The 26,930-nt window shown below is 61.1% G+C and overlaps 1 protein-coding gene and 1 long non-coding RNA gene across 4 annotated transcripts in view; both read right to left on the reverse strand.

Annotated features, from left to right (window-relative positions):
• Window positions 1-26,930, reverse strand: part of WNT7B (Wnt family member 7B) — a 72,036-nt gene that overhangs the window by 39,269 nt on the left and 5,837 nt on the right. For 2 of the 3 annotated variants that reach the window (XM_004279590.3, XM_004279589.3), the window contains exon 2: window positions 5,821-6,047. In XM_004279590.3, the coding sequence (XP_004279638.1) occupies window positions 5,821-6,047 (227 nt within the window). The remainder of the gene's footprint in view (window positions 1-5,820; window positions 6,048-26,930) is intronic. The other variant, XM_033405246.2, reaches the window with a different exon arrangement.
• LOC117196487 (uncharacterized) lies at window positions 738-5,160 on the reverse strand. Its single transcript, XR_004476706.2, has 2 exons — window positions 1,689-5,160; window positions 738-1,602 (listed from the first exon to the last, which is right to left on the reverse strand). It is a non-coding gene; the product is annotated as an uncharacterized LOC117196487 (long non-coding RNA).

Here is a 26,930-nt window from a genome sequence, read left to right on the forward strand (position 1 = left end):
CTTCCGGTGCAGGGGCCCAGAGCCGGGGCCACCCAAGCGACCAAGGCTCATCACACCCTGAACCAGGAGTGGGCTCGGGGAGCCCTGCCTCCAGGAAAGTCTTTCTGATTCTGACATTCGAGGCCCCAATTCTCCCTAGCGTCCTGCCCGCCTGGACCCCGGGCCTCGAGCCTGGACAATGTCTGTTCTGCTGCCTCATGCTGGGCCCCCGGGATGGGGGTGGGGGTAGGGAGTGACCAGGACAGACAGGACAAAGCTGTGTGTCCCTCAGAGCTGGGGCCTGTGGGCCGAGAGGGCGTGCCCGGTGCAAGGCCGGGGCCCGGCAGGCCTCCCAGTCCAGCCCCATCGGCTCACCCAGGGCATCCCGGGTGCAAGGCTCCGAGCGCAGGGCTGGGTGGCCTTCGCTCCACTGCCAGCGCCCTGCCCCTGGCCTGACAGGCAGCAGGCACTCAGCGCTTGCAGGCTGAGCAGTTACAGGTGCTGCCAAAGGGAACCACCCTCACGCCCCTGCGCCGCCCCCGGAAGCAGATGGTCTGCCCTCAGCCGAGCTGGAGGACGGCGTCCTGGGAGAAGGCAGTCAGACCTGGGTTCGAATGTCCGCTCTGCCCCTGACCAGGGTGACTCCGGGCAACTCCTGACCCCTCTGAGAGCAGTGCCGCCAGCAGAGGTCTCACACAAGCCACACAGGTCATTTTAACTTTTCTAGTTGCCACATAAAGGAAGTGAAGATAATTAGGTGAGCTTAAACTTGGTAACACATTTTATTTAGCCAATATATCCAAATATTACCATTTCTACATCTTAATGTGAAAAGATCACGAAAGAGCTATTTTTCTTGCTTCTTTTCTCTCCAAGTCTTTGAAACCTGTCATGTGTCTCACACTCAATGGCACACCGCAGCTCGCACGCACCATATTTCAAGCGCTCTCCTGCCCGTGGTGGCCTGTGCCCCCAGAGTGGACAGTGCAGGCTTCGTCCCTCCTGGGGACTCGTGTCGGACCTCCCTGAGCCTGGTGTGCAAGCCCCGGGCAGGGGGCCGGGCATGCGGTAGGTGCACAGGGCCTGGGAGCTGCCCTTTCTCCTTCAAGGCCCCAGCCAGTGGCCGACTTGAAGCCCCCAGACCCTCGCCTTTCAGACACTCAGAGGTAGGCCACTCTGCTCCCTCAGAGTGTCCAGGAATGGATGGCCTTTGCTGAGCCCCTACTGCAGGCAGCCAGGAGGCTCAGGGCTTGCTCCCAACGCAAATCTCACCCACAAAACAAACGGGCGCCACGTGAGGCAGGATTAGGGGTGGCCCCTATGCCTGGTCATGTCCGAGCGGCTCGTGATGGGCGGGACTCAGTGTTCCATGGCAGCTCGGGGTGGGCGGGGGCCCGAGTGCGCGCAGCTGCAGCCCCCATGCCCGTGCCAGTGGGTCCCAAGGGGCTGGGCTCAGGCAGAGATGGGGCGGTGGGCGGCAGAAGGCCCTCTGTGCTCAGACCCACCTGTGCCTTCCTGGCCTTCACAGCGCTCATGCCTCAGCCCACAGCCCTCCAGCCGTGACCCCTCCTGCCGCCTCCGGTCTCCCCACCGTCCCGTTTGCTCCAGGCGCTCCCACAGTTCCTGGAAAATACCATCCACTTTCTTCCGGCCTCTGGACTTTGGTACATGCTGTTCCCTCCACCTGGAGCCCCCTTCCCTGCTCTCACCTTCAGGCTGGTCTGGGTCACTCTGATCCTCCCTCGGGTCTCAACGGACACATCACCCCATCAAGGAAGCCCTCGACAGCAGTCCTCATTCCGTTGTGGCGCCTGTTAGAAATGCCCTGCCTGGGGACCCTGAGTTTCTAACGGGTGTCCCTGGAATACGAGGTTCACCCCTGACTCTCATGCTTTCCCCCGTCCCCCTCCCGCACCCCATGGAAAAAGACAGTTGAGTTGGGGACGCATTCACATACCCCACCCCAACAAGCTCATTTCCAGGTAACGGGAGAGACGGGTAGGAGGGGCCAGGGTGGCCCAGCCTCGCTATGTAGGGGAGAAAATAGGCTTGGGTGGGCTCCGGTGGCCAGAGGGTGGAGGCCGCCCGGCGTGAGGGGAGACCTCGTTGGTGGAGGGAGGATTAGGGTGGGCCTCAACTCCCCAGAGGAAGCACAGCAACTGGCCCCCCGAGGGCCCCAGGGCAAAGCCGGCACAGGGTCATCATAAGAAAGATCTCTCTTATGTGGAGTAGTAAGCTCCCCATCTCTGGAAGCATCCAAGCAACAGCACCAGGTGCTGGAAAAGGAGTTGGAACTTCGCACAGGCGTCGATTTGCGCCTTTAAAGGGTTTGCCTTCAGCTCTCAAGATTTAGGCGTGGCCCAAGGTCACAGGCAGGGCCTGATGGGGGCCTGTCCCACCCACCCAGGCCATCCCCCCTCTCAGGGCCAATCATTAATTGGCACCGCTCGAGTGGCTGCCTGCCAGCCCATGGCCCGGCTCCCATCCCATGCCCGGGGCACCTGCATGCCTCTTACATGGGCTGGCCTCGCTGCTCAGCCCGACTTCCTGCTTGTGAGTCCCAGGAGCTGAGCCCTGGGCGGAGCGAGGGGCCTGCTCAGACCACCATGACAGCACGCAGAGGGACTCCTGCTGCCTGCAGGGCTCAGCCCAGCTCAGCCTGCAGCCAGGGCCCTCCTGGCTGAGAGCTGGGCCTTCCCCGGAGGGCAGCGAGGAGCCGGGGGAGGGGGTGGGGCTTCCGGCTGGTCGGGAGACAGCCTGGGTGTTAGGAAGCCCACCCCCCCGGGGGGCAGAGAGCAGAGGGAACCTCAGGCAGGTGCTGAGCTGGCCCGGGGCTGACAGACCCCTGAGGAGGAAGCGCCAGGGCGTGGCTTCAGCCCCCCTGTGGATGACGGAGAGCCAGGAGGGGTGAAAAAAGGCGTTGGCGGCCAGCGGGGAAATCAGATGTGAATAAGCAGGCGGAGGGGAAGGGCCTCCCAGAGTGAGAAGCTGCAGGAGGGAAGCGGCCGGCAGGCTCAGCGATGGCCAAAGCTCTAGTTTCCAGAAGGGATGGAGGGAGGCAGGGGCTACTCAGACTCCAAGCTAGGAAGCTAACTTTATCCTGGGCAATAGGGAGCTACTGAAGGTTTTGGAGGAAGGGAGTGACATGGCATGGACGGGGTGGGGAAGGAGGCATAGGGAGGAACTGACAGCTGCCAGAGGAGGGCCAGGGAGGCAGGCCCGCAGTGGCCATGGGGCAGAGTGGGGGGATTGACAGAGGGGACAACCCCAGGTTTCTGCTGGACGACTGGGTGGTCAGGCCAGCAGGGGAGGCTGAGGATGGAGATTTCAGCAGCAAGATGCTGAACGTGTTGACCAGAGGCTCCCATGGGTCAGCCGCGCCGAGTGGTCCACAGGGGGCAGCCGTGCCGGTCTTGACGCCGGTGGGGGGGGTGGGAGAGCTGATTGGGGCGGGGCTGGGAAGGAGCAACCAGAGGCTAGAGGAAGCCCAGGTGAGCTGGGGCCCAGCCAAGGAAGAGGGTCAGTCGGCCACACCAAGGTCACTAATGGCCGGCACAGGGGTGACTGGAGTGAGAAAATGAGGGACGGGGACAGTGGGTGTGGACATCTCTGCCAAAAACTCTGCCTCTGAAATGCTCATGAAAGTGAGAGGGGGTGTCCTAGGTGGGCTCCCTAGAAGCAGAGCCTGAGATGCCTGATCCCAAGGGGAGCTCAGGGCATGAAGAATGTCACAGAGCAGCCCCCCCTGCACAAGGGGAGTTTATACCCTCTGCATCAGCCCGTCCTTGGCTGTAGGCACCCCTCTCTGTGGGCAGAGGGCTAGACTCCAAGAAGGAACAGCTGTGAGCTGCAAGCCAAGATCCTTACAGCACCAGGGGCTGCTCTCAGGGAAAGTGATGTGGGTCCCTACGCGGGGGCCGGTCGCTGGCAGGGGGGCCTACGCCAATCCTCTGGGCTTTGGAGGGTGCATAGGAGCCCGGCACTTACTATTGGTGCTATTGGTGAACTCCCCGCCTGGGGCCTGACCCTGACGAGAGGATCAGAGTGGCCAGGTCTCCCTCACCACCTATGTCTTGAGGTCCTAAATGAAGGGCAAGTTCCCACCTGTCCTCAGGCCACAGGACCATGTCCACTGCCCGTCCCCCTTTGCACAGGGAGGCAGGGAGGGCTACCAGAAAGGGGATCTGAACCCAGCTCCCCCGTGTGGCCACTGGCCACCGCACAAGTCCCCTGGCCTCAGTATCCTCAGCTGTGCCGTGGGGATGGTCACAGCTGCATCGGAGCCCAGGGTCCTGGGGGGCGGGGTGGGTGGGAAGGGGACGGGCAGTGCCAGGCAGGCAGGTGGGCACCTGGCATGAAGCGGGCACTGGTGCCCATGCCCTCCCAGCTGCGGGGGACGGGGCAGGCAGTCCCACCCTCTCCGCTGGCACCTGGAGGGCGGAAGCTGCACTTGGGTGGCGCGGCCCTCGGGAGGGGGCGGTGCTACCCCCCGTGCCAGGTGCCACCCACAGGCTGCTCACCCAAAGGAGCCCCTGGGGGCTTTCCCCTGTGCCTCCCTCAGCCCCACGCAGGCGTTCCAAGCCCTGCAGAGCTCAGCTCTGGCCTCCGTCCCGCCAGCTGTGACTCCGCTCCAAAGGCCCAGGCTCCTTGGCCCTCTGGGAACGGAAGGACCTGTTGTGATCACACGTTTGGAGGCTCACCTGTGCCCGCAGGTTGGGGTCTGGGATAACAGGGCAGCCCTGCATGCCCGGCACTGTGTCCCCTTATCACTCCCTGCCCTCTGACCCTCACAATGGCCTGGGGGTGGGGGGTGGCAGGTGTCTCACCATCCCCACCCTCACTCGTTCAACAGCTGTTTATTAAGTACCTACTGCACACAGGCACTGGGAGAGGTGCTGGGGACCCAGACAAGGGCCTGCTCGCTCAGAGCTCAGGTTACAAACGAGGAAACTGAGGCCCCGAAGCCCCAAGGGCAAGACCCAAGGTCACACAGCAGCTCCAAATCAGGTCAGGCTCCGCAAGTCCCACTTCTCCCTTTCACTCCTCAGTCTCCTTCCCTGTAAAATGGGCACACGGGAGCCTCCCCCGGGGCCATGTGGCCCAGGGACTGTGCAAAGCGCAGCGGGGCTCAGCCCACAGAAATCTGGATGTGCCACTGCCCACGGAATCGGAGGCCACCCCTCTCCCCCGTCCCACCCACCCCCGCACAACCCTGCCCTCCCTCCAGCCGGACTCCTCCCTGCCCCCACCTGTCACACTGCTGCGCTCTGCTGTTCCCTCTGGCCAGAGTCCCTTCCACTCTCAGAATCCCAGCTACAATCATACAGCGCTTCCTGTGGGCCGCCACCTTTCGCATCAAGCCCCCCAACCACCCCCTGCAGGAACCACGACTTACCCCATTTCCAGACACAGACACAGAGACATGGAGAGACAAAGCCTCGTGCCTAGGGCCACCCAGCTGCTGTGCATCAGCACGGCGTGCCTCTAACCACTGCGCCACCAACCTGCCCGCTCACGTCCACACAGGACAGTGTCCCCCAGCCTGACAGCCCAGAGCAAGGGCCCTCGTCCATTCACACGGGCTGGCCCCTGTCGACACCTCCCTCGTTCCAGACGCGGCAGTGTCCCAGAGGGCCAGGCCAGGTCCGGGTCCGGGTCTCCCTGGGGTCCTGGGCCTCCAGCAGGCCACACCCAGAGAAGTGCTGTTACAGCAAAGAAATCAGCCAGCAGGTGTAGAAAAGCGAGCGTGGGCCACCTGGCCTGGCCTTCAGTGGGTGGCCTAGCCCCCAGGCACCCAAAGCCCCGAAGGCGGGGTCCCCGCAAGCCCGGAGGCGCCCTTACCTACTCGGAGCTCTTGCCCGAAGACAGTCTTCTCGCCGAGGGCGGAGCAGTTCCAGCGTCCGAAGCGGAACTGGTACTGGCACTCGTTGATGCCCATCTGCGCCCCCTCCCCAATCACGATGATGGCATCGGGCCGGCTCTGGCAGATGGCACGCTGCCGCGGGGCCAAGCCAGGAATCTTGTTGCAGATGATGTTGGCTCCCAGGGCCACGACGGATGACAGCGCTCTGTAGGGGGGAGAGGATGCCGAGGAGGTGAGACACCTTGGCAGGCTCCCGCCACCCCGCCCCTGCCACTCTCCCCACTCAGTCCCTCGGCCAGCAGACGTGTTCCAGGAGCCCACCTCGTGCCAAGCTCTGCCAGCCAGGGAACAGAGCACAGAGCCCTGCCCTCAGGCACCATGTTCCACTGACCTGCACACAGGGTTCCAGCTCGAAAAGGCACACACACCCGCGCCCCCCAGCCTCGAATCTGCAGGAATGGGAGCGCAGGAACCGCGGCATCACAAGTTCCATGAATCAACAGTCCCGTGGAATACAAGAGCCGCACCTCTCTGTGCCTCCGAATCAGACGCACAGACCCTTCGTGGATTTGACAGCCACCAGCCTGTGACTGTCCACAGCTGCCCCCAAGCAGCCGACCCCAACTCCCAGACAACTGAGGCTTTTCCATCACTTGTAGACCCCCGGCTCCCTCCACCCCAGGGTGCCTGGACCAGGCAGGCTGCGAAGTAGGCTGGGCAGGCCGGCAGCCAAGCCCACCGGGTCCTGACTGCAGCCACAGCCCGTGTGTGACCCTGGGGAGACATTCTGCCTCTCTGAGACTCAGTTTTCACACCCATAACATGGGGTATAAAACACCTTTCTCCCCCTCTCCGAGGGGAGAAAGGCTGCACACACACGTGGGGATGACTGGTGTTATTGTTTCTGGAAGACTGGGTGCACTCAGAGGAGGAAACAGGAGCTGATGTGCATTGAGCACCTACTGTGTGCTAGGCTTGGGTGCTTTATTGCAACATTGTATCCTCAGAGTGGTCCCCTGAGGGTGCCTAGTAATTAATCTCCCAGCACCCTGCAGGGACTGGGGGCCTGTTTCTCTCTTCCCCTGGGTGTCATCAGTGTGATTGTTTATTCGTTTAAGGAGGTGAAATTCACGTTGCAGAAAGTTAACCATTTTACAGTCCTGCGGCATTGAGTACATTGCCAATGTTGGTCAACCACCACCTCTATCAACTTCCAAGGCACTCACCACCCCAGGAGGCAACCCCTACCCCTTAGCAGTCACTCCCCTAGCCCCTGGCAGCCACTAGACATTTCATACAGATGGAATCATACAACATGTGACCTTTTGTGCCTGGCTTCTTCCACTTAGTATAACCTCCTCAAAGTTCATCCTCATTGTATCATGAACTTCCTTCCTTTTTATGATGGCCAAATAATATTCCATTGTAATGCGAGACCGCATTCTGTTTATCCCTTCATCACTGATGGACGTTTGGGTTGTTTCCACCTTTTGGCTGTTGTGAATAACGCTGCTCTGAACACATGCACACAAGTTTTCTTTGAGTCCCTATTTTCCATTCTTCGGGGCATGTACCTAGGAGTGGAATTGCTGGGTCACGAGGTCGTTGGTTTTGCTTTCTGAGGAATGGGCAGGCTGTTTCCCCACAGAAGCTGCATCAATTGTTTGGTTTTAAGCACCCAGGGAAGGGACAGCAAGCTGAAAGGAGGCGGGCTGGGTTCCGCAGACCCACAGCAACAGCTGGGTTTCAAGACAGAGTTTGGGGGCAAAAGGTGGGAGTGGGGAGGCCACGAGGGTCTCCCCAAAGCCGCTGCGCAGGCCCTGGCCTCCTAGCACGGTGAGTTCCCTCCTTCTGCCCACAGCCTGCCAGCCCCTTTCTTGAGAGAAACGAGTCAGTGTTTTTCCAGGGCAGCCGAGCACCCACGGCCAGCTGGGAAAGTCCCCGTGTGGCCTGAGCCCACAGCACGTGCTGCGACCAGGACGCCCCGGCGACACTCAATCCCCGTGGCCCGCCAGCCCCACCCGCTAATCTGGCCAAGACCCCCCTGGGTCTCCCACGGGCACCACGGGCAGCAACGCCTGAGGCTGGCGTGAAGGAAGAGCATCTGGGCAGGCGGGGCTGGGAGCGGGCTGGAATCTGGGGAATTCAGCCCAAAGTAATTGTAGCTGCTCAGAAAACCAACCCAGGGAAATGAGATGGATGGGAACCCTGCCGGGCACCAGCCTCCAGCCCTCTGGTCGGAGCCTGGATGCGAAAAGCACATTCCCCATGCCCAGATCCTTCCAGCAGGCTCTGGGCTGCCAAGGCCCTGCTGCCCAGGGTAAGAACCCTTGCTCCTGGGGGCAGAAGTTCAGACACATGGGGTCTAACTGGATGCAGCTGGGGGCAGAAACAGATTATTGCAGCCCTGGTCTCCCCTCTCCAGGCAGGCCACCCCTAGCACCCACCTCCCCCCACCCCACCCTGATGGTGTCCCTGAGAGCCCACCTACAGCTCCCTGGGTTCCTTTGATCGGAATCTGACGCCTCCTAGGATCTGGTCTCTGACGACCTGCCACCCCTGCTTGCGCTCGTCCCTCTGCTGGCATGCTGGTCTCCCTCCCTTTCTTCTGTCTTGAAAACTCTCCTGCCCTTCCAGGCCCAAGGGCAAAGCCCCACTGGGCTCAAACCCCTCTTCCCCAGGCACCCAGGACACGCATTGTGGACGCTTGTCCCTCGAGTACCAACCTCACCCCTGGTCTCTTGGACGTTGTTTCCACCCCTGGCTCCCCCACCAGCCCGCAAACACGTCGAGGGCAGTGCCAGGTCTGAGTTGGCCCTAGGGCCTCGGGGACTGCCCCGTGTAGCCGACCATGAGTGTGGAGTGGATGAATGAATGAATGAATGAATGAATACTCAGGGATTATGTCAAAAAGAGCTCCTGCAAGTCAATAACAAGAAGACCACATTTAAAAAATGGGTGAAGGACTTAAACCTTTCTCCAAGGAGAGACAAATGGCCAACGAGCACGGGAAAAGATTCTAAACATCAATCATCATTAGGGTAATGCAGATCAGAACCACGGAGAGGAAATACCTCACACCCACCAAGCCGGCTATGATCAAAACAGAAAAGAGCACGCATTGGCGAGGATGTGGGCAAACTGGGACCCTTATGCATTGCCGGTGAGAATGTTAAATGGTGCAGCCGCTGTAGACAGCAGCTGGGAAGTTCCTCACAAAGGAATGACCATAGCACCCAGCAATTCCACTCCTAGGTGTGTGTTCAAAAGAATGAAGGCAGGCGTTCCAACAAAAACCTGTACACAAATGTTCATAGCAGCACTAGTCACAATAGCCAAAAGGAGGAACTAACCCAAATGTCCGTCAACGGATGAATGGATAAACAGAATGTGGTCCACCCGGACAGTGGAATATTATTTGGCCACGAAAAGGAATGAAGTACAGACACATGCTACATAGATGAACCTCAAAAACATTATACTCGGGCTTCCCTGGTGGTGCAGTGGTTGGGAGTCCGCCTGCCGATGCAGGGGACACGGGTTCGTGCCCCGGTCCGGGAAGATCCCACATGCCGCGGAGCGGCTGGGCCCGTGAGCCGTGGCCGCTGAGCCTGCGCGTCCGGAGCCTGTGCTCCGCAACGGGAGAGGCCACGACAGTGAGAGGCCCACGTACCGCAAAAAACAAAAACAAAAACAAAAACATTATACTCACTGAAAGAAGCCAGACACAAAAGGCCACATATTGTACGATTCCTTTTCTATGAAACGTCCAGCAAAGGTAAATCCACAGAGACAGAAGCAGAGTAGGCCAGGGGCTGGGGGAGGGGCAACGAGAAGTCACTGCTTCCTAGGTGCGGAATTTCCACCTGGGGTGATGGATAAGTTACGGAACTAGATAGAGGTGATGGTTACACAACATTGAAGATGTATGAAATGCCACGGAATTGTATACTTTAACACGGTGAAAGTGAAGTGGCAAATTTTATGTTAAATGAACTTTGAACACGATTTTTAAAAATGCTCTCTGGGCTTCCCTGGTGGCTCAGTGGTTAAGAATCCTCCTGCCAATGCAGGGGACACGGGTTCGATCCCTGGTCCGGGAAGATCCCACATGCCACGCAGCAACGAAGCCCGCGTGCCACAACTACTGAAGCCCACGCGCCTAGAGCCCGTGCTCCGCAACAAGAGAAGCCACCGCAATGAGAAGCCCACGCACCGCAACGAAGAGTAGCCCCCGCTCGCCGCAACTAGAGAAAGCCTGTGCGCAGCAACAAAGACCCAACGCAGCCAAAAATAAAATTAATTAATTTTTTAAAAATGCTCTCTGTACACAGGACTCCCACATCCCCGGCCATAGGTGGGATCTGTGGAAGGGGACCAGAGGGGCCTTGCCCGGCTGGTACCCTGTAGGCTTCTCCCAGGCGACTGATGCTGATGCAGTAGGGGGATGGGAGCCCCCAGCCATCCTCCGGATGTCAGTGTGTAGATTAGAGGTAAAACAAAAGCTTCAGAGAAGACAGTCGCACCGTATACCAGGAGCAAAAATAATCAGATATGGTTGATAGTTCAGAAATGATTTCAACATTGTCTCCCTTACAATGTGGAGATTTTTTTCCCCTAAAGATATTAAATATTCCCATTCTGAGCACCCGCCTTGGACAACACAGGCCTCCGCTGTGTCTCAATCCTCTCTTTGCAAGACGAGCCTTGCCATCCCCGTGTTACAGGAGTGCGGACTGGAGCTCAGAGAGGCTAAGGGACCTGCCCAAGGCCACACAGCCAGGTCTCTGCTTCCAGAACTCAGGTGGAGACAGCACTGTGGCTCAAAGCACAGCACACAGTAGGAGCATAATATAGAAGACGGCCTGGAGTGGGAAACTACACCCACTCTTCATTCTCAAAACACAGCTTACATCCTGCCCGCATTTAAAATCCTCCAGGTCACTGGTTAATTCGTGCAGGTTTCTGGACAGCTGCTGGTGCCAGTGGTTGAGCTCTGGCAACCGGTCCGGTGCCCCGTCCATCCCCTCTCCTACAGTCTGACCACTGGCCTCTCTGAACAGGCCTGGCCCGCCTCGCCCCAGGACCTGGCCTCACTACACCTGAAGACCTGCCCGCACTGTTCCCTCCACCCGGAGGGGAGGGGGCTGCAGATGTGAGTGGCGCGTTAGGAAACCGTCAGAGTGGGAAAGGGGTAAAAATACGCGGCGGCTACAGAACTGATGCCCTGCTGGAGACAGGAACGGGACTCGGCAGCATTCTGGGGTAACTGCAGTTTGGGGTGAGGACATGCTATGGGCACTCGCAGCAAGGTGTCCCACCGGGTGGGCCCGGCTCTGACCCTCTGGGAGGCTGCCCGCCCAGGTGCCCCAGGAGAGGCTGGCAGGGCGGCTCTGCGTGGCCCTGAGCACAGAGAAGCCGGGCGGGGCGCTCGTGTTTCAGTTGCTGACTTTTTCCATGGAAAATTCTGCTCTGGGCTCATCTCCCTGCGCTATTCAGGGAGGGGCCTCGGGACACAGGCAAGATGCCAGGGGGAGTGGGCAAAGCTGAAAGTCTGGAACTTTCCTCACTCCTGGCCTGGGCCAGTCCCATGAAGGGAGCTCGGAGGAGGAGGGTTTCAGGCCCTGCAGACAAGAAGCCCCCACCTCGTCCCTGTCCCCGGGGGCTGTGGGCAGGGCTCTCCGATCTCAGACCAGAGGGTGCTGGGTTGGAGCCCGGCATTGTGCAAGGAGGGGGCTGCCACTGAACAATCGGAGGGTCTTTCTCCTGCCAGAGAGGTCCAAGTGGATGGGGCTGCCCCGAGGACGAGGGGGTTCCAGCGGGGCTGAGGGGCAGGTGACCACTGCCAGGTGACAGATGGGCAGAGAAGTGGCCAAGGGCGGGGGGGCGGGGCTTTGCTGTATCATTAGCTGGGTACCAGGCTGCCCACCTGGCAGCTCTGCGGGGAGGGGTTAGGAACATGAGCGCTGGTGCGGGCCAGCTTGTTTGGAACCCTGGCTCTGCCTTTTCCTAGCTCTGAGACCTCAGGCAAGTTTCTTAACCTCTCTGTGCCTCAGTTTCCACATCTGTAAAGTGGGAGTAATAATAGCCATGATCATCACAGAGCTGCCGGGAGGGGTGCTTGAGTCGAAGCACATGGCACTTCGTAGCTGGCCTGTGGCGAGAGGCCATGGACGTTGGCCATCATTAACTAACCCTCACTGCCTGAGACTGGAGCCCCATTACTGACCCTCATTCATTGAGCCCCCAGGATCCAGCCCCCTTGTGGGGGGGCTGTTTCTATCAGGGGGACCGATGCTTAAACCGGCAACTCTGAAGCCAGTGGGTGCTCATATCAGCCACTGCATCCACCACCAAGGGGTTCATTCCTGGACCAGCTCTTCCCTCTGACCCAGCAATTTCACACTAGGGTCTATACGCCCAAGAAAAGTAAGCACTTACATCTGCCAAAGGACATGAACGCGGGTCTCCAGCTCAAACTGGGAACAGCAACCCAGGTGTCCATCACCAGGAGAATGAGAGATAAACTGCAGGACATTCACCCAGCCAGATGCGAACCGCTTACACGGGTGACTCCCCCAGACACCACATGGAGTGAAAGACGGGAGAACGCCGATGCTACCACGTATAAGAAGCTCCAGGCAGGGGCCTCCCTGGTGGCGCAGTGGTTGAGAGTCTGCCTGCTAATGCAGGGGACACGGGTTCGAGCCCTGGTCTGGGAGGATCCCATGTGCCGCGGAGCAACTAGGCCCGTGAGCCACAACTACTGAGCCTGTGCATCTGGAGCCTGTGCTCCGCAACAGGAGAGGCCGCGATAGTGAGAGGCCCTTGCACCGCGATGAAGAGTGGCCCCCGCTTGCCACAACTAGAGAAAGCCCTCGCACAGAAACGAAGACCCAACACGGCAAAAATAAATAAATTAATTAATAAACTCCTACCCCCAACATCTTCTTAAAAAAAAAAAAGAAGCTCTAGGCCAAGCAGAACTCAGAAGTCACCCTGAGGTGGGAGGCACTGATGGGGAGGGGCCGGGGGTAGCCTGCTCTGCTGGGGGCCCGAATGTTCTCTATCTCAAGCTGGGCAGGGGTTACACAGGTGCCCATGTAGGTGAAAAAGCATCAAAATGCCCATTAGAGATTTCTGCACTTTATGTAAGTTATACCTCGACAAAAAAGTAAACTGTTGCAATACAAAAGTTTACAGGGCTGGCAGAACAAGGCAAGAATACAAACTCCAAGTTTTCTTACAAAAATTAAAATAAAGAAAGCACAATTAAGAAATAAAATGTGTGGGGCTTCCCCAGTGGCGCAGTGGTTGAGAGTCCGCCTGCCGATGCGGGGGACACGGGTTCATGCCCCGGTCCGGGAAGATCCCACATGCCGCGGAGCGGCTGGGCCCGTGAGCCATGGCTGCTGAGCCTGCGCGTCCGGAGCCTGTGCTCCGCAACGGGAGAGGCCACAACAGTGAGAGGCCCACGTGCCGCAAAAAAAATTTAAAAAAAGAAATAAAATGTGAACATTAAAAATCATTCCTGGATGCTTTGTGTGCCCGGCCTTGAGGGGTGCTAACCCCTCCTGCAGCACATGCTCCTGGGGGCTGCTGTGGGCTGGGCCCCCGCCCCCTGCAGGCAGAGCTGTGTTAGGCCAGAGTACAGCCCGAACCCAGGCTCAGAGGCCCGGGGATCCAAGGGCATCCTCAGCCTGGTTCTGCTGAGGGCTGCCCCCTGCCTGCCTGCCGCCCTCTGCCTCTGCCTGGACTCCGTCCAAATGCTGCCAGCCTGTCCCCACTGGGCCCTGATCCTCTGGGAACCCTGAATAGAGAGGCAGGCTGACTCAGCAGCTCCCAGGGCCATAAGAAGCGTGGGCGCGGGAGACCCTGAGGACCGTGACATTGGAGGGAGCCCTTCATCAGTGGGACCGCACCAGGCAGGGCCCTTCTGCTCTCAGCCTGCCCCCGGGCAGCACTCGGGGCCAGGGGGCAGAGCTGTCCACCTGCTAGCTGTCCTCTGCCCCGAGGAGCTGGGCCCACCAGTGGGGCCAGACCCTGACGGGCAGCCTCTTCCCAGTGCCACCCAGCTAAGGCCCCTGTCTAGGCCAAGCGCCAGTCCTGCCATGGCCCAGCCTTAGGGCTCTTCCTTGGGAAACAAGAGCGGGGACCCTGAGGACCCAAGAGGGGTCAAGTGGGGGAGCCCGTGTCTCACCAATGCTCAGGATTAGAGCCACCCTGCCCCTCCCTGTCTCTGTGTAGGACACCCCTGCTTCGTTCAGGAGCTAACGCCCTCCAAACCTGCCCCAGCAGCTAGGAGTCTACCCTAAACCCCTCATGCTGTTGGGCTCAAGGTGGCGTGAGCACCTACTGTGTGCTGGACTCTGGGCTCAGGGGTCCCCTCAGTAGTGGGACGGGGGGCAAATGTTGTGAAAATAATTATAATTATTATTGTTATTCCTCAGAATAAGGACTGAAAGGCCCAGAAGGTCCAGCCACCTGCCGAGTAGCTCATGGAGGGAGGGAGGGAGGGAGGGAGGAGGGAGGGAGGGAGGGAGGGAGGGAGGAAGGAGGGAGGGAGGAAGGAGGGAGGGAGGGAGGGAGGAAGCCGGGACCAGGACCCATACATCCTGGCCCCAGACCGGTCAGTGTCTCATCACCCTGTCCCTGACCCTCAAAGACAGTTGGAGAGGTCACCTGTCCACCTGGAGAACCATCCTCCCCCATCGGTCCCTGGGGGCACGAGGCTACACTGGGAGGAACCTCCCAGGAGGGCTGCTGAAGGAGGCCCCCAAACCTGAGCCAGGCCCTCCCCACGCAGGCCGCGTGCTGCTCCAGGGTGGTGGCCCATCTCATTCCCCACTATGCAGTCTGCCTGGCCTGCGCCAGGCCCAGCTGAGCCTCAGTGGTCACCGTGGAGCTGCCAAATGAGTGGCGGACGGACGCATCAGCCAGTGGGACTCGTGAGGGCAGCTCGCGCTCAGCTGCTGGGGCCTCCCAGGACAATGACCCCGCGCGCGTGGACAGCAGGACACTGCAGCTGGCACGCTCTCAGCGGGGCGGGGGACCCAGGCGCACCCCGTTTTCTCTTCGACTGTTACAAGTCGATAAAGAGCAGATTTTATTCCCACTTTACATATTGTTGAGAAACAATATGTTTCTCCGGATGAGGGCCGAGCACGTGGATCCCGGGATGTGGGCAGGGTGCCGGGATTATGGGAGTGAAGCCACCCCAGAGTGCCCCCAAAGTGCCCTCGACAGGGCACGGATCCCCTGGCATCGGCCTGTCCTCCTACTTAGAGAGCCAGCCCGGGTCTACGTGACAGAACAGCCTCTCAGGCCCAGAGGAAGCCCCGCGCCATCTGATCTGTCCTCAGGGCCTTAAAACTATGGCCACGGATGCGGCTGCAGGAGCCAGGCACCTCCACCTCAGCATCTCGTTTCTCCTACAAATTCCCGAACAAGGACCCCACAGACCACAGCCTGGGATAGAGATACCCCCGCAGAGCGCAAACGGCCTACCGCGGCATGGACCCCCAGCTCCCTCTCACTGGACAGAACACCAGCTCTAGTGCAGCCCACCCACCCCCCAGGGCTCTGGGCTGGAGCAGCCCCTGCCCCTGACCAACTGCAGAATCCTGGGCATGTCCCCGAGGCCTGGACTGGGGCAGCACGCCATGGGGGAGACTAGGGTCTAAGTACTTTCCGGAACCCAGACCTCATGACTCAGCCCACTGGGCCTCAACACCCCAGACCCCTCCCAGAGCCCCGGGAGCCAGGAGGGGGTCGCTGGGGGACATCCTGCTTTCCTCCTTGGGAGGAGGCTTGTACCACCTTTGGGAAGGTGAGCAGTGATGAGAGAGGGCTTCCACCGGCAGCCCAGGGCTCCCTCTGCCCTCCGGGGTGGCCCACCCCAGCCCCAGTCTGCCCCTCCGTCCTGCCCCCGTACCAGCAGGACACGGCTTCAGGGCCTGAGCCAGGCCTCCCGGCCCGGCCCTGGGCTGCTCCTCATTGGCCCTGGGTGCTGTCAGTCTTGAGGCTGGCCCCGGGCACACCCTACCACTCACTCTTACCCTCCAACACTTGGCTTTCCGCCTCTGCACCTTCACCCTCCAGTTCCTCTTCCCAGACCTGCTGATCTCACCCCGGCAGAGACCCTCCTCCGAGAGGCCTTCCCACCCACCAGACCCCCAGGGAGCCAGGACTCTGTGCTTGACCCCCTCAGGCTTCTCCTGATGCCATTTGGGGCAGGGTCTGTCCACCACCACCAGCTGGGGTGATCCCCAACATTGCCCAGCACCCAGCCGGGCTCTGAGCTGCCCTTGGACGTAAGCACCTCCACCCCCATGGAGGTGGGGACAGGCGGGCCGAGATGGCCAGATCCCCAGCCTGCCTGCAGGCCCCCATCCCTGGCCCGGCCCTGGCCGCCCAGCTGCCCAGGGCTCCTCCAGCCCACGCTCCTGGCCGGGCGCTTTGTAATTCTTCCTCCTCAGGCATCCTCCGGCAAAATATTTGAAGAATGTTCTAATTATCTGCGATCAGCCAGGGAGGCGAGCTGGGGTCCACTTGTCCAGGAAGTAACTCCGCAAATACCTGGGAGGGCGGCACCTGGCCCCCACGCCCACCCAAGGCTGCGTCCCTGCCAGCCTCTCCCTCAGGTGGGCAGAAGTTGGCCCAGGACATTACAGCCACAGATGGCCTGGAAGAGGCTCTCCACCGGCTCTGGAGCCCAGCAGGGCCCCGTGGGCAGAGTGGGGGGCAGGGGTGCACGCTGGTCTCAGTGCTCCTGTTTGTCAAATGGGACAAGAATGTCTTCCAAGTCTGGGGTCACACTGCAGACCCCCTGGGCCACCATCACAGTCCCAGAGCCGGCACCGCAGGGTCCCCACAGCCTTCCCCTGTCAGATGGATCAGGATAGAACGGAACAGGAGGCTGGGGGCTGATGCAGCCAGTGCAAGGGCCCAGTGGCACGCAGGCCACCTGCCCCTGCTCTGATCTGCCTTGAATCTGCACATCTCTTTCCCCAGCCGGGGTTCTAGGCCAGCTTGGGGGAAGCATGGGGCTTGGGGACATCCCCAGACCTCAGGAAGGCCACTCCAAGGCTGTTCTGAGACTGTTTTCTCATCTGAAAATCGGACACAATCAATCCTCTGTTGGCAAATGGCTTCTCCCTCTATTGGGTCAGGAAGTACCTGAACCCCCTGGGACGTGGCCGGAGGCGGTGCAGGGGAGTGGAGCCTGTGCAGAGGGCAGGCCTGATCGCAGCCTGCCTGACCCTCTGACCTGTCGCCTAACCTGCCCAGTCACAGAGCCTGCACTTACGGGGGCGACAAGACAAAACAACACCCTTGTGAAAAAAAAAAATCCAACGAAACAAAAAGACCACCCTTCCTGAGCAGTGTCCCCCACCCTGTCCTACTGCATCCCCATGGGGTCTCTTCAGGGTGGGCCTTGCCAGCCCCCTTTACAGATGAGGAAACTAAGCCTTCAAGAGGACACCCAGCAGGGAGCTCCGTGGTGCTGGGCAGGGAGGAGGGTGTCCCAAGCAGCCTGGAGAGAGGCCTGGAGGCAGGAAGGGGCCCAGCTGGCCCCCCCGCCCGCCCTGGCCTCAGTTTCCCATCTGCAGAGTGAGGGGCTGAAGCGACAATCTAGGTACCTGCAGCTGTATCCTAAAGAAGGTTCTCTGGGTTGGGGTCCTGTGTTCGAATGCCGCTCAGCCACTGACTCTCACTGGCCTCTGGGAGCCTCAGTTTACCTATCCGTCCAGCTCGTGGGCAGGGCCTCCTGCGGGCTGGCTCCCTGCACCCGAGTCTGGCCCTGCAATCTTTCCAGGCCACTGCTCCGCTCAGCTCGCTGCCCGCAGCGTTCCCGGGGAAGAGAGCAAAGCGTCCGCCTGCTCCCTCGTGCCCCTGGCGGGCGGCTGCCAGCCCGCCCTCCCCACATAGCTGGCATTCCTGGCCTGGCATCCTGGGACCCCACCCTGGTGAGAAACCAGGCAGTCTGAGGGAAAGCAGGTGGCAGGCAGGGGGTCTTGGGCAGGGCTGCGGCCACCACCATCCTCCCCCACATTTGCCGAATCTGTGAAGTCGGAACCTCACCTAGTCATTGTGACCCTACAACTTCAGGACGTTGACCTCTGACCTCAGGAACTTCCAGACTTCTGCTGGGCATTTAGGCCCATCACGACACTCCTGAATTCCGACCACACTGGACCAGCAATTCCCCCTCCAGGGCCACCCTGACCCCCTCCAGCAGCCAGGCAAAATTCAAGGCCCAGCTTGGTACCCCCTCCTCCAAGAAGCCCACCCAGGTCTCTCCTCTGTTCTCCCTTCCTCCTGCCCAGCATGGTCACATCTAGCCAGGCTCCTGAGGAGGCCTTTAGGGGCTATTCAGCAATACCCACCTGGCCAGGCCACGGCCACACTTCCTGCATCCTCTGCTGTGCCCTAGACCTTCCCTAGGCCTTACCCCTGACCTTTTGCCTCGCTCCATGTACAGGAGGGGATACTAACACCCAGAGGTGCCAGAGCACCTGAGGTCCCACAGTGAACTGAGGCCCGAGCAGGGATGAGACCCCTGGCCTGGGCCTCGGCCTCGGCCCCGATGCCCCAGATCTGTCGGATGTGGGGGCGCCTGCGGGCCCGGATGACCAGGATGCCAGTCTGAAACCTCAGGACAGACGGATGGACGAACAGGAGGGCGGAACAGGTGGGAGGAGGCTGGCAGGCCCCACTGGCCCATGGCTAGGCTGGGAGTCTCAGTGCCTAGTGGCTTGGCCAGCACTCTGGCCTTCCCGACCACTGCGGACCTGGTATGAGCAGCGGGTCTGGGGGCCAAGGCCCTGTGGACAGTGGGAAGCGAGCCATCCCCTCTGTGCAAACTGCAGGGCTGAGTCCCTGCCCTGGCACTGAGCCTCAGGCAGGCATCCTGGAGGGTCCCTCTCCCAGGAACAGATGAGGGTGGGACCCTGCCTGGGCCACTCAGCACCTCAGAGCGGAGTGTGAGTGTGAGTGAGCCCAGCCCCCTCCAGGCTCTCCCCCATTCCACAGCCCTGCCCTCTGCTCTCACCGAAGCTGGGGCCCTCTCTGGGTCAGAAGCCCCTGCACAGTGCCCTCACCACCCACCTCTCTCTTCAAGCAGCCCACTGCTCTGGGCTGCTCCCTCCAAGAATTCCTGGGCCCCCGGGGCCTGCCCAGCCAAGTGCCTCAGCTTGGGTGCCTTTTGGGATGGGTGCCCACCCTCTCCAGGAGGAGCCTCCTCCTCACGCCCCCCCCCGCCCCCTTCAGCCTGGCTGTGATGACCTGAACGATCGGTGAGCGCTTCCTGGGGCTAGAACACCTCCCCGAGCTCAGGGGGCCCCAGGGCTTGACCCAGGTGGCCCGGGGTCCTGAGCACCACCCTTGCCTTCCACTGCCAGCCCCCGGTTAAAGGAGAGGGGCAGTACCTTGTCCCCAGCCACCTGGCAGGTATTTGGTATCAGAGCCCAGAGCAGGACCGGGCTCTGCAGCCGTTCTTCCCGCCTCCGGCTCTGCCCCAGGCCCTGTCTGTCTCTTCAGCGTCCACCCGCCCACGGCCCTGCCAGCCTCCTGCCTCCCCTGCTTCCTCCCCTTTTCCCCCCTCCCCCAACCCCCACAGGAGTCCCAACCGAAGAAGGAAGGTCAGGAGTGGCTCTGGGTTACGCTCAGACTTGACTGCAAACCCTTGCTCTCCACTCCTCTCTGGGACAGGATGGGAGACAAGCATGTGGCCCAGGGGGTCAGCCAGAGGCTCCCCTCCGACGCCCACTCCTCAGGCAGAAGCTAGACATCGAGGACTTCCCTAGGCCATGGAGTCATCAGCGCTCGGACCCTGCCTCACTCCTGGAGCTGCACAAAAGGAAATAAAGAAGGGCCCGGGAGGGGGGGGTGCAGGGGGAAGGTTCCACTCCTTACACAGCTCCAGGAGCTGCGGCCTGGAGTGAAGCCCTGCCTGACCACACAGCCCCGATGTGGCATTTCCAGGCCAGTGTCTCCGGGGTCCCCCGCGCCCTGGGTGATGAACCCAGAGTCCCTGTGTGCTCCGAGCTACTGGGGACAGGGTGAGTGACCAGAGCCCAAGGCTGCTGATTCCCTGTCCGGTGCGCCTGGGCTCCTGCCCCGTCACCCCGTGCACACTCCTTGAGCACCCCGACGGCCCGGCGCCTGGCATCCCAGCCTATCTCATGGACCTGAGGCTCAGGAGGGCCGCCCTGGGAACCTGGGCATGCTGGACACCATGCTCCACCGCCAGGGCAGTGCCACCATGAGGGGTGACGCCGCCAGGGCACTGCCAGGGGCTTGGTCCATTGGGGCCACCAGGCCGGCACTTTAGCCTGCTGCAGGGCCCAACCCAGGCAGCCGGGGCACAGGACACAGGACAGGCCCGGGAAGATGGGGACAGCAAGGTGATGGTTCCGGCTGCTGCCGGAGGGGGCATGTCAGCTGCACCTGGAAATTCCCAGCACTCGCAGCCACTCACCCGGGCAAGGTGGGAGTCTGGGGATCCTGGCAGTCATCCTGGCACCCAGACCACCCCGTGTCCACCTGCGCCAACACACCTGGGACCTGGAGGCCTCTGCCACCACCGGGCAGTGGGCCCTGACCAGGTCAGCGGGCCTCGCTGAGCCCCAGACACACAAGCAGCCATCTGACCATCCAACATGTGTTTACTGGGAACCAACTGAGAGCCGAGTGCTGTGCTGGGCGCTGGAGGAGGGGGCAGTGGTCAATCCCACAACCGCAGGCCTGGCCTCTCCGAGCCTGGGTGCTGACAGGGCTCCCCTCCCACACTCGGCCTCCCATCAGCCCTGCAGATCCCGCCGGGGAAATCCGCCCCCTCCCCTCAGCACCCCTGCGTCTGAGGCCAGCGGGACCAGCCTCCTCCCCTCTCCCCTGTCGTCCACCCTGAGCCCGGGGGCTTTCCTTAGCTCTGGATGAAGCTGCCCGTCCCAGCCCTGCAGCTCCCCAGGCCTGGGGCAGCTGCCCTGCCAACACTCCGACCTCACCTCCCACTGCGCACCCCACTCTAACCAGCCGCCACCCACTCCCCGTCCCCCCAGCCCCAACCCCAACATCCCCGTCATCCCGCTGCCGCCAGCAACGCCACCCTCCTTCTCTCCGGCACATCCTTTAGGACCCAGTTCAGAGGTCACCTTCTGTGAGAGGTTTTCCCTGGTCTACCCTCACTGCACACGGACTACTGTTCCTGCTGCGGGTACCACAGGGCTTTGCATAATCGTGGGGAAGGAAGGGGGCTTCCCAACTCCACCTGCACACATGGCCAGTCGCGTTCCCCTGGCACAGGGGCTGCAGGGGGTGCGGCTGGTGTGGAGAGCAAGCTGGGACTGCTGGGGAGGACGGGCGGGAGGTCAGCAGGGGAGAGCAGGGCCCCTGAGCACCGAGGCCTATCACCTGGAAGGAGAAACTGAGGTCCAGAAAAGGGGAGGGTTGCCCACAAGGTTTCCTCAAGTCTATGGCACAAGGCACCATACACATGCTGCCCCGGCAGAGGTCACCAGCTGGCCAGCTGGGCCACCTCCTCTCTGCTCAAGCCGGTCTCAGAGGAAGAAGGTCAGGGCCCATGGCAGAGAGGGACCCAGGGCAGGAATCAGGGCTCCTCGGCTCCCCCGCACCTACCAGGATAGCTGTCCCTCTGGCCCCAAATCCAAATGTGGAGGCAGCCCTGAGCCTGAGAGTCGGAGCCTCATGACTCCTGGTCGACGGACAATTCTAACCAGCTGGGTTAGCTGGTTTCTCCACCCATGTGAGGTTACAGGCAGCGAACTAGAAGCAGTGGAGTTTGCTCAAGGCAGGAAACCTGCATCAGCAGAACGCCATGAGAGGCAGCACAGGCCTAAGGGTCAGGCAGATCCAGGTTCGAGTCTGGGCTCAGCCCTGTTGCACGTGACCTAGAGGGTTATTCGGTGCTCTGACCTTCACGCTCCTCCCAAGTGGGAGGCCCTTGCTTAGCTCCCCTTTTCTGGCAGCCTGGGAGGGAGCAGATTCAAAGCAGACCCCAGACGTCTGCACACATCCACTCCACGAGAGAAAGCTTTTCCAGGGGGGCCTGGTCCTGCAGAAGTGGAATGCAAAGCCCTGTGTCCCCAGTCAGGGGCCCAGGGGGCAGGTAGTATGTTCTGGAGGAATTCCTATTCGAAAGGGTTTTGCAGTTTGGGACAGTGAAGGCCTAAGTCTCAGCTCCGGATCCCTCGACACCCTGGCCCTTGGCACCCTGGCAGCACTGCCACATGCTACGGGGAGGGTGAACCCCGCCATCACCAACCCTTCCAAAGGCTCCTGCCAGGGGCCTGCTCCTTCATAGCTCCAGCTGGACATGGCAGCAGGGCTTTCTAGCACAAGGAATACCTCTGGCCTGGGAGGCACGTGGAGAAAGGTCGGGAGCAGGGATGGCCATGGGGGGTGGTTCCAGAAAGGGATGGAGGCCCACAGGTGTCACTGGGGTGGGACTGCCAGGGGCTGCTGACTTGGGCTCTTCCAGACCACAGCTGATGCCAGGGAGCTGCTTGCTGGGCAGGGTGGGGTACCCCCTCGGTCCCGCTCCAGGCAGCCGGCAGGCTTTAGGGTCTGCGGCAACAGTGTCTACCTGGGGGCTGCAGAATTTTAGTGTCTTCTACTCACAGCCGCAGATGGAGCCCTTCTGGCCTCCCCAGTGCCTCAGAGGCCACCTGCTCCGGCCCGAAACTGGGAGAGGCATCAGTGGGCAGGGGTCCAAGCCCTGCTCTGTGTTCCGCTGCTGAGGCTGTAGGATGACCGGCCCAGGGCCTCAGCATCTCCACCCACGGAGCAGGCCATCCACACCACATGGCTGCCTTACACAGGGGACCAGGAGTTCTGGCTTCCTTCCAGGCAAGGCCTTTCCCCATCATCCCGAGCCCTCACTCCTGCATCTGCTTGTATGCCTCCAGGGCTGGAGAGCTCACTGCCTCCCTGCCAATAGGGGGGCTGGCCCAGAGGATGAAGATGCCCTGGGTGGGAAGCAGGACCGGGAGGGGGCCTGGGCAGGCGGAGCAGCTCTGTGATGGAGACCGGGAAGATGGAGAAAGGGAAGAGGAGCGCACCTGTGCCCACCCCCACCCCACCGGCTGGCCCGAGGGGAGGCCCCTGCCCTGAGCCAGGGAAGGAGGACAAATGGTGGTTTTGTCCTTGGCCAGCCGGCGGCCCGCACCACACAATGACCCTTTCATCAGGCTGAGGGAGCCCTGGGCCGGGGTTTCATCTGACAAGGGAGGGCGCCGGCCTCCTGTCCCCTTGCTGGGGGAGTTGGGGTGGGGGGGAGGTGAGCTGTGTCTGAGCTGGACCCAGGACCATGCAACATGGAGGCCTCAGGAAGCCAGCTGAAGCCCCTCCATCTGCCCCAGGAGGAGCGAGGCCCCAGGCGGTTAGGGGGCTGGCCACAGGCCACATGGAGGGGCCTGTTCTGGGTACCCCAAGTCCTGAGCTGACAGAGGGTCTGCATCCCCACACCCAAGGCCTCCACCCCACCTCACCCCTCGTCTGCCACCGCCCGCAGGGTCCTTCCAGGGCAGTCGGACCATGGCATTGGTCCAGGTCCCCAGCCCAGTTCCGGGCTCCCCGCAGGCTGAGCAGCCCTGGCCCCCTGCTCCCCAAGGCTGGCATGAGGCTCGGGGGGACACAAGTGTGTGGGGAGGGCAGAGGCAAGGAGTGCAACTTGCCAGACCTGTGTCCGTGGTGTCCCCAGAGAAGCCCAATGAAACAGTGTGCAGTCAGGGCGTCAAAAATCAAAAATCACCCCCGTTCGTGGTGACCTCCCCTCTCCAGGGCACCTCCAACAGCTGTCTGTACCACCCCGGAGGCCCCAGAGATCCCGGGACTCCTCTCGCTATTGGACCAGAGCCGGGAGGGCTGTTACCCAGAGATGACCTCAGGAAAGGGCCTCTCTCCTGGACCCTGACATTCTTGTCTGCCCACCTCAATAAGATGCCGAGAGGCTCCCTGGAGAGGAACCCTGGGTGGATGTGTTTGCCAGTGAGTATCGTTCCTTCCTCTAAGAGTCTCTGTTGTGCTCCTGTTTAGTCTGGGCAACTCCTATCCATCCTTCAAAACCCTGTCTAAGTGTCACCTCCTCCAGGAAGCCCTCTGAGATCCCCTAGAGAGTTCATCACTCTCTACTGAACAAGCACAGACACAGGGCCTCCCTCTGTCACGGGTGGCCAGCCTCCCTGCTCCTAATAGCTGAGAACGACCCCATCTTCTGAGCACTTACTGTATACCAGGCAACCAGCAGAGCTCATCTCAGCATTTGCCTGTTGAAGTCTCACACCCCCTCTAGGTTACTGTTCCCATGGCCCCCACTGTACGGAGGACACAGCTGAGGTTACGGGATGTACCCAGGCAGTAAGAGGAAGAACGGTGATGTGAACCTGGTGTCTGCGTCACCATCAGGCCCCTTGGCTTCACAAGGACCAAAGGGAAACGTGGTTAAAAAATGGGCCCTTCTCCTGCGGGCCGCAATACATAGCTGCAGGACCTAACGCAGCCCTGGGAGGAAGCATGGGGGGACCCACCTTCCCCTCCTGACCCTCCCGCCCCACACACAGAAAGTCGAAGGAGTCATGTCCCAGATGCACCACTTCCCCCTTTAACTAGTGGCTGACGAGACACTCATACGTCAACGATGTCTCGAAGTTCTCTGTGATCAGAGCAGTTCTATTCGTATATCTTGAGCTGGGGGTCCCTTGGGGGTTGAGATTTTGTCAGGTTCCCCAGCTCGGCTCACCCGTGTGCACACCCCTCCACAGAGCCACACGTGCTTTTGAATCCCAGTGGCATATGGGCCTGACCTGAGCCTGTGCTGGAAGGATCTTCATTTCCAAGTGACCGACGGCAAGCATACTGAGGCCCAGAGAGGCCCGTGGACCTGCTCGAGGCCACACAGCAGAGTTCCTCCCGTACCGGGACACGCACAGTCTCCTAGGCTAGGAGCTGCTCCTCCCCAGGGCAACCTGTCCCCGCCTGAGCCGGTGGCCCCATTCTGCCCCCACGTAGGATGCGATACCATGGGAGTGGGCCTGATTCAACAGCCCCCTTCCAGGGTCACGTCCACAGGGCTTCTGGAACTGCGGTTGGCACCACCAGTAAAGCCACAGCGGCAGAGCCGGGAAGAGGCCCCGCCTTGGCAGGGCAGTGGTGAGCGCCCTCACCCCCACGGCCAGGTGGTCGGTGAGTAACTGCCCCGTCACCATGACTCACTCTGGTCCCCAGAGCGGCGGTCACCATGAGAAACTCGTACCGGAAGATCTGGGGGGATCACTGCAGCCAGCCCCACGTCTGGGAGAGGGAGGCCGAAACCGGAAGGGACCTGCCCAGGACAGTAGGTCAGCCTGGTCCTGGCACGAGGCCTGAGCCTGGCCCCAGACCCACTGAGCCGGCACCGCAGGCCCTCCCCTCGGCCTGCAGCCCCCCACCTGCCCTCCCTCAGGCCCTTGCTGATCCTCACTGGCCCTGAGAGCGCCGGCTCTGACAACACTGGAGAGCCGCGCTGGCCGGAGCTGCCTCGGATGGCCAACCAGGCCAAGCTCAGAGTCCAGCAGGGGCTCGGGGCTCTTCCAGGCCAGCACACCCGTCCGACCAGATCAGTGGCAGCGGCCCAGGCATGCATCTGGGATTCGCTGTGCACGGACCACAGCCCGGGATGCGGAGCCGGGAGAGCAGCCCAGATGAAAGGGGCAGGATCAATTGTCCGCCAGTGTTTGTGATCCCAGCAATGGATGCCTTCTGGAAAGTTCTCTGGGGCAGAAAGAAGCCTCTGCCCAGGGCCCCCTCCTGCCCCTGGCATCCTCAGATCCCCAGGGCCAAGCTTTGGGAGCATTCTGAGAAGGCTGCTGAGATGGGCTTTACCACTGACCCCCAACTGTGACTGAAGCACTTTGCACGGCTGCCTCACCTGCATTCAGGCCTCAGCTCATAGGCGGCCCACAGGGTCTTCTCTCCACACTCACATTCATTTGCATCACTGAGGACCTGCTTCCACCCATGGCATCTTACACACCTAACCCTAACCCTAGTCAGCCCTATGTCCACCAACAGTGGGGGGAAGCCCAGCGATGCCGGAGCCTCCCTTGCTCCCTCTCGGGAACGCTGGCGTTAGTTTCTGCTCAGGAAAGGCTGGCCTCAGCACTTTCTTCCCGCTGGGGCTGAAGGTCAGGCTGGACTGACGCTGCGGCAGGGGTTGCTGATGGCGGGGCAGGGGGCAGAGTCTGCCGTCCTGCCCTCCCCCACACACACACCCACTCCAGACCCCAGCACCGGTCCAGGAACGTTCGGGGAAGCTGTTGCCTTAGGAGAATTTCTGCCAACAAAGCTGGCAGTGCACACTCGAGGAGTGAGCCTCTGTGGGCACAGATGGTAGTCACGGCAGGCCTGGATTTGGGGTGCCAACCCCCAAAGGAAAACTTAGGGTCTGTGGAGGTGTACTGGCCATCACCTGCCCCAGAGCCCCTCAGCTGCTGCCCCGGCATCCCACTCTCACCAGCTCCTGAGCCCCGAGCCCACCTCCTCGTCCCAGATTCTTACTCCAAACCACCCGGGGAGGACTCCTGGTTTCCCACCCCTGGACACCTCCCCGTTAACGCCAGACCCCAGCCAGCTGGCTCCGAAAGTGATTTCTTAAGCAGAGTAGCTACCGATTCCCTAGCAAGGCTTAAGATCGACATGCTGGGGATTCTGGGGAGGGGGGGACTTCTGGATCTCCACCTCCGACCTCTGAGAACCAGAGGCTTGAGATTTCAAGACCTGCTGAGTCGATCCAGATCCCAGGAGGAACGTCACAGCAGGATTTTCTGGCCTGGTACTTCGCTAGCCTGAGTCCCCAGTGATCAGGCGTTCCCCACCCGGCTCGGAGCCCTGCCCTGGGCGGCCTGCCCCCCCACCCCCATCCAGGCGATGCCTCCGCAGCCGGGGCTGCCCGCCGGGCCTGGAGCGCTCTCTGCGCCCGGACCTTGTAATTATGTCCCACAGCCCGGGAAACCGCGGGCCCTGCAGCATCTGGCTGCGGTTGCGAACTTTTGTTTCAAGATGCGCGACTATTTATAGAAGGAAAACTGGT

This window comes from Orcinus orca, chromosome 11 (assembly GCF_937001465.1).
Source record: "Orcinus orca chromosome 11, mOrcOrc1.1, whole genome shotgun sequence".
Taxonomy (NCBI): Eukaryota; Metazoa; Chordata; class Mammalia; order Artiodactyla; family Delphinidae; genus Orcinus; species Orcinus orca.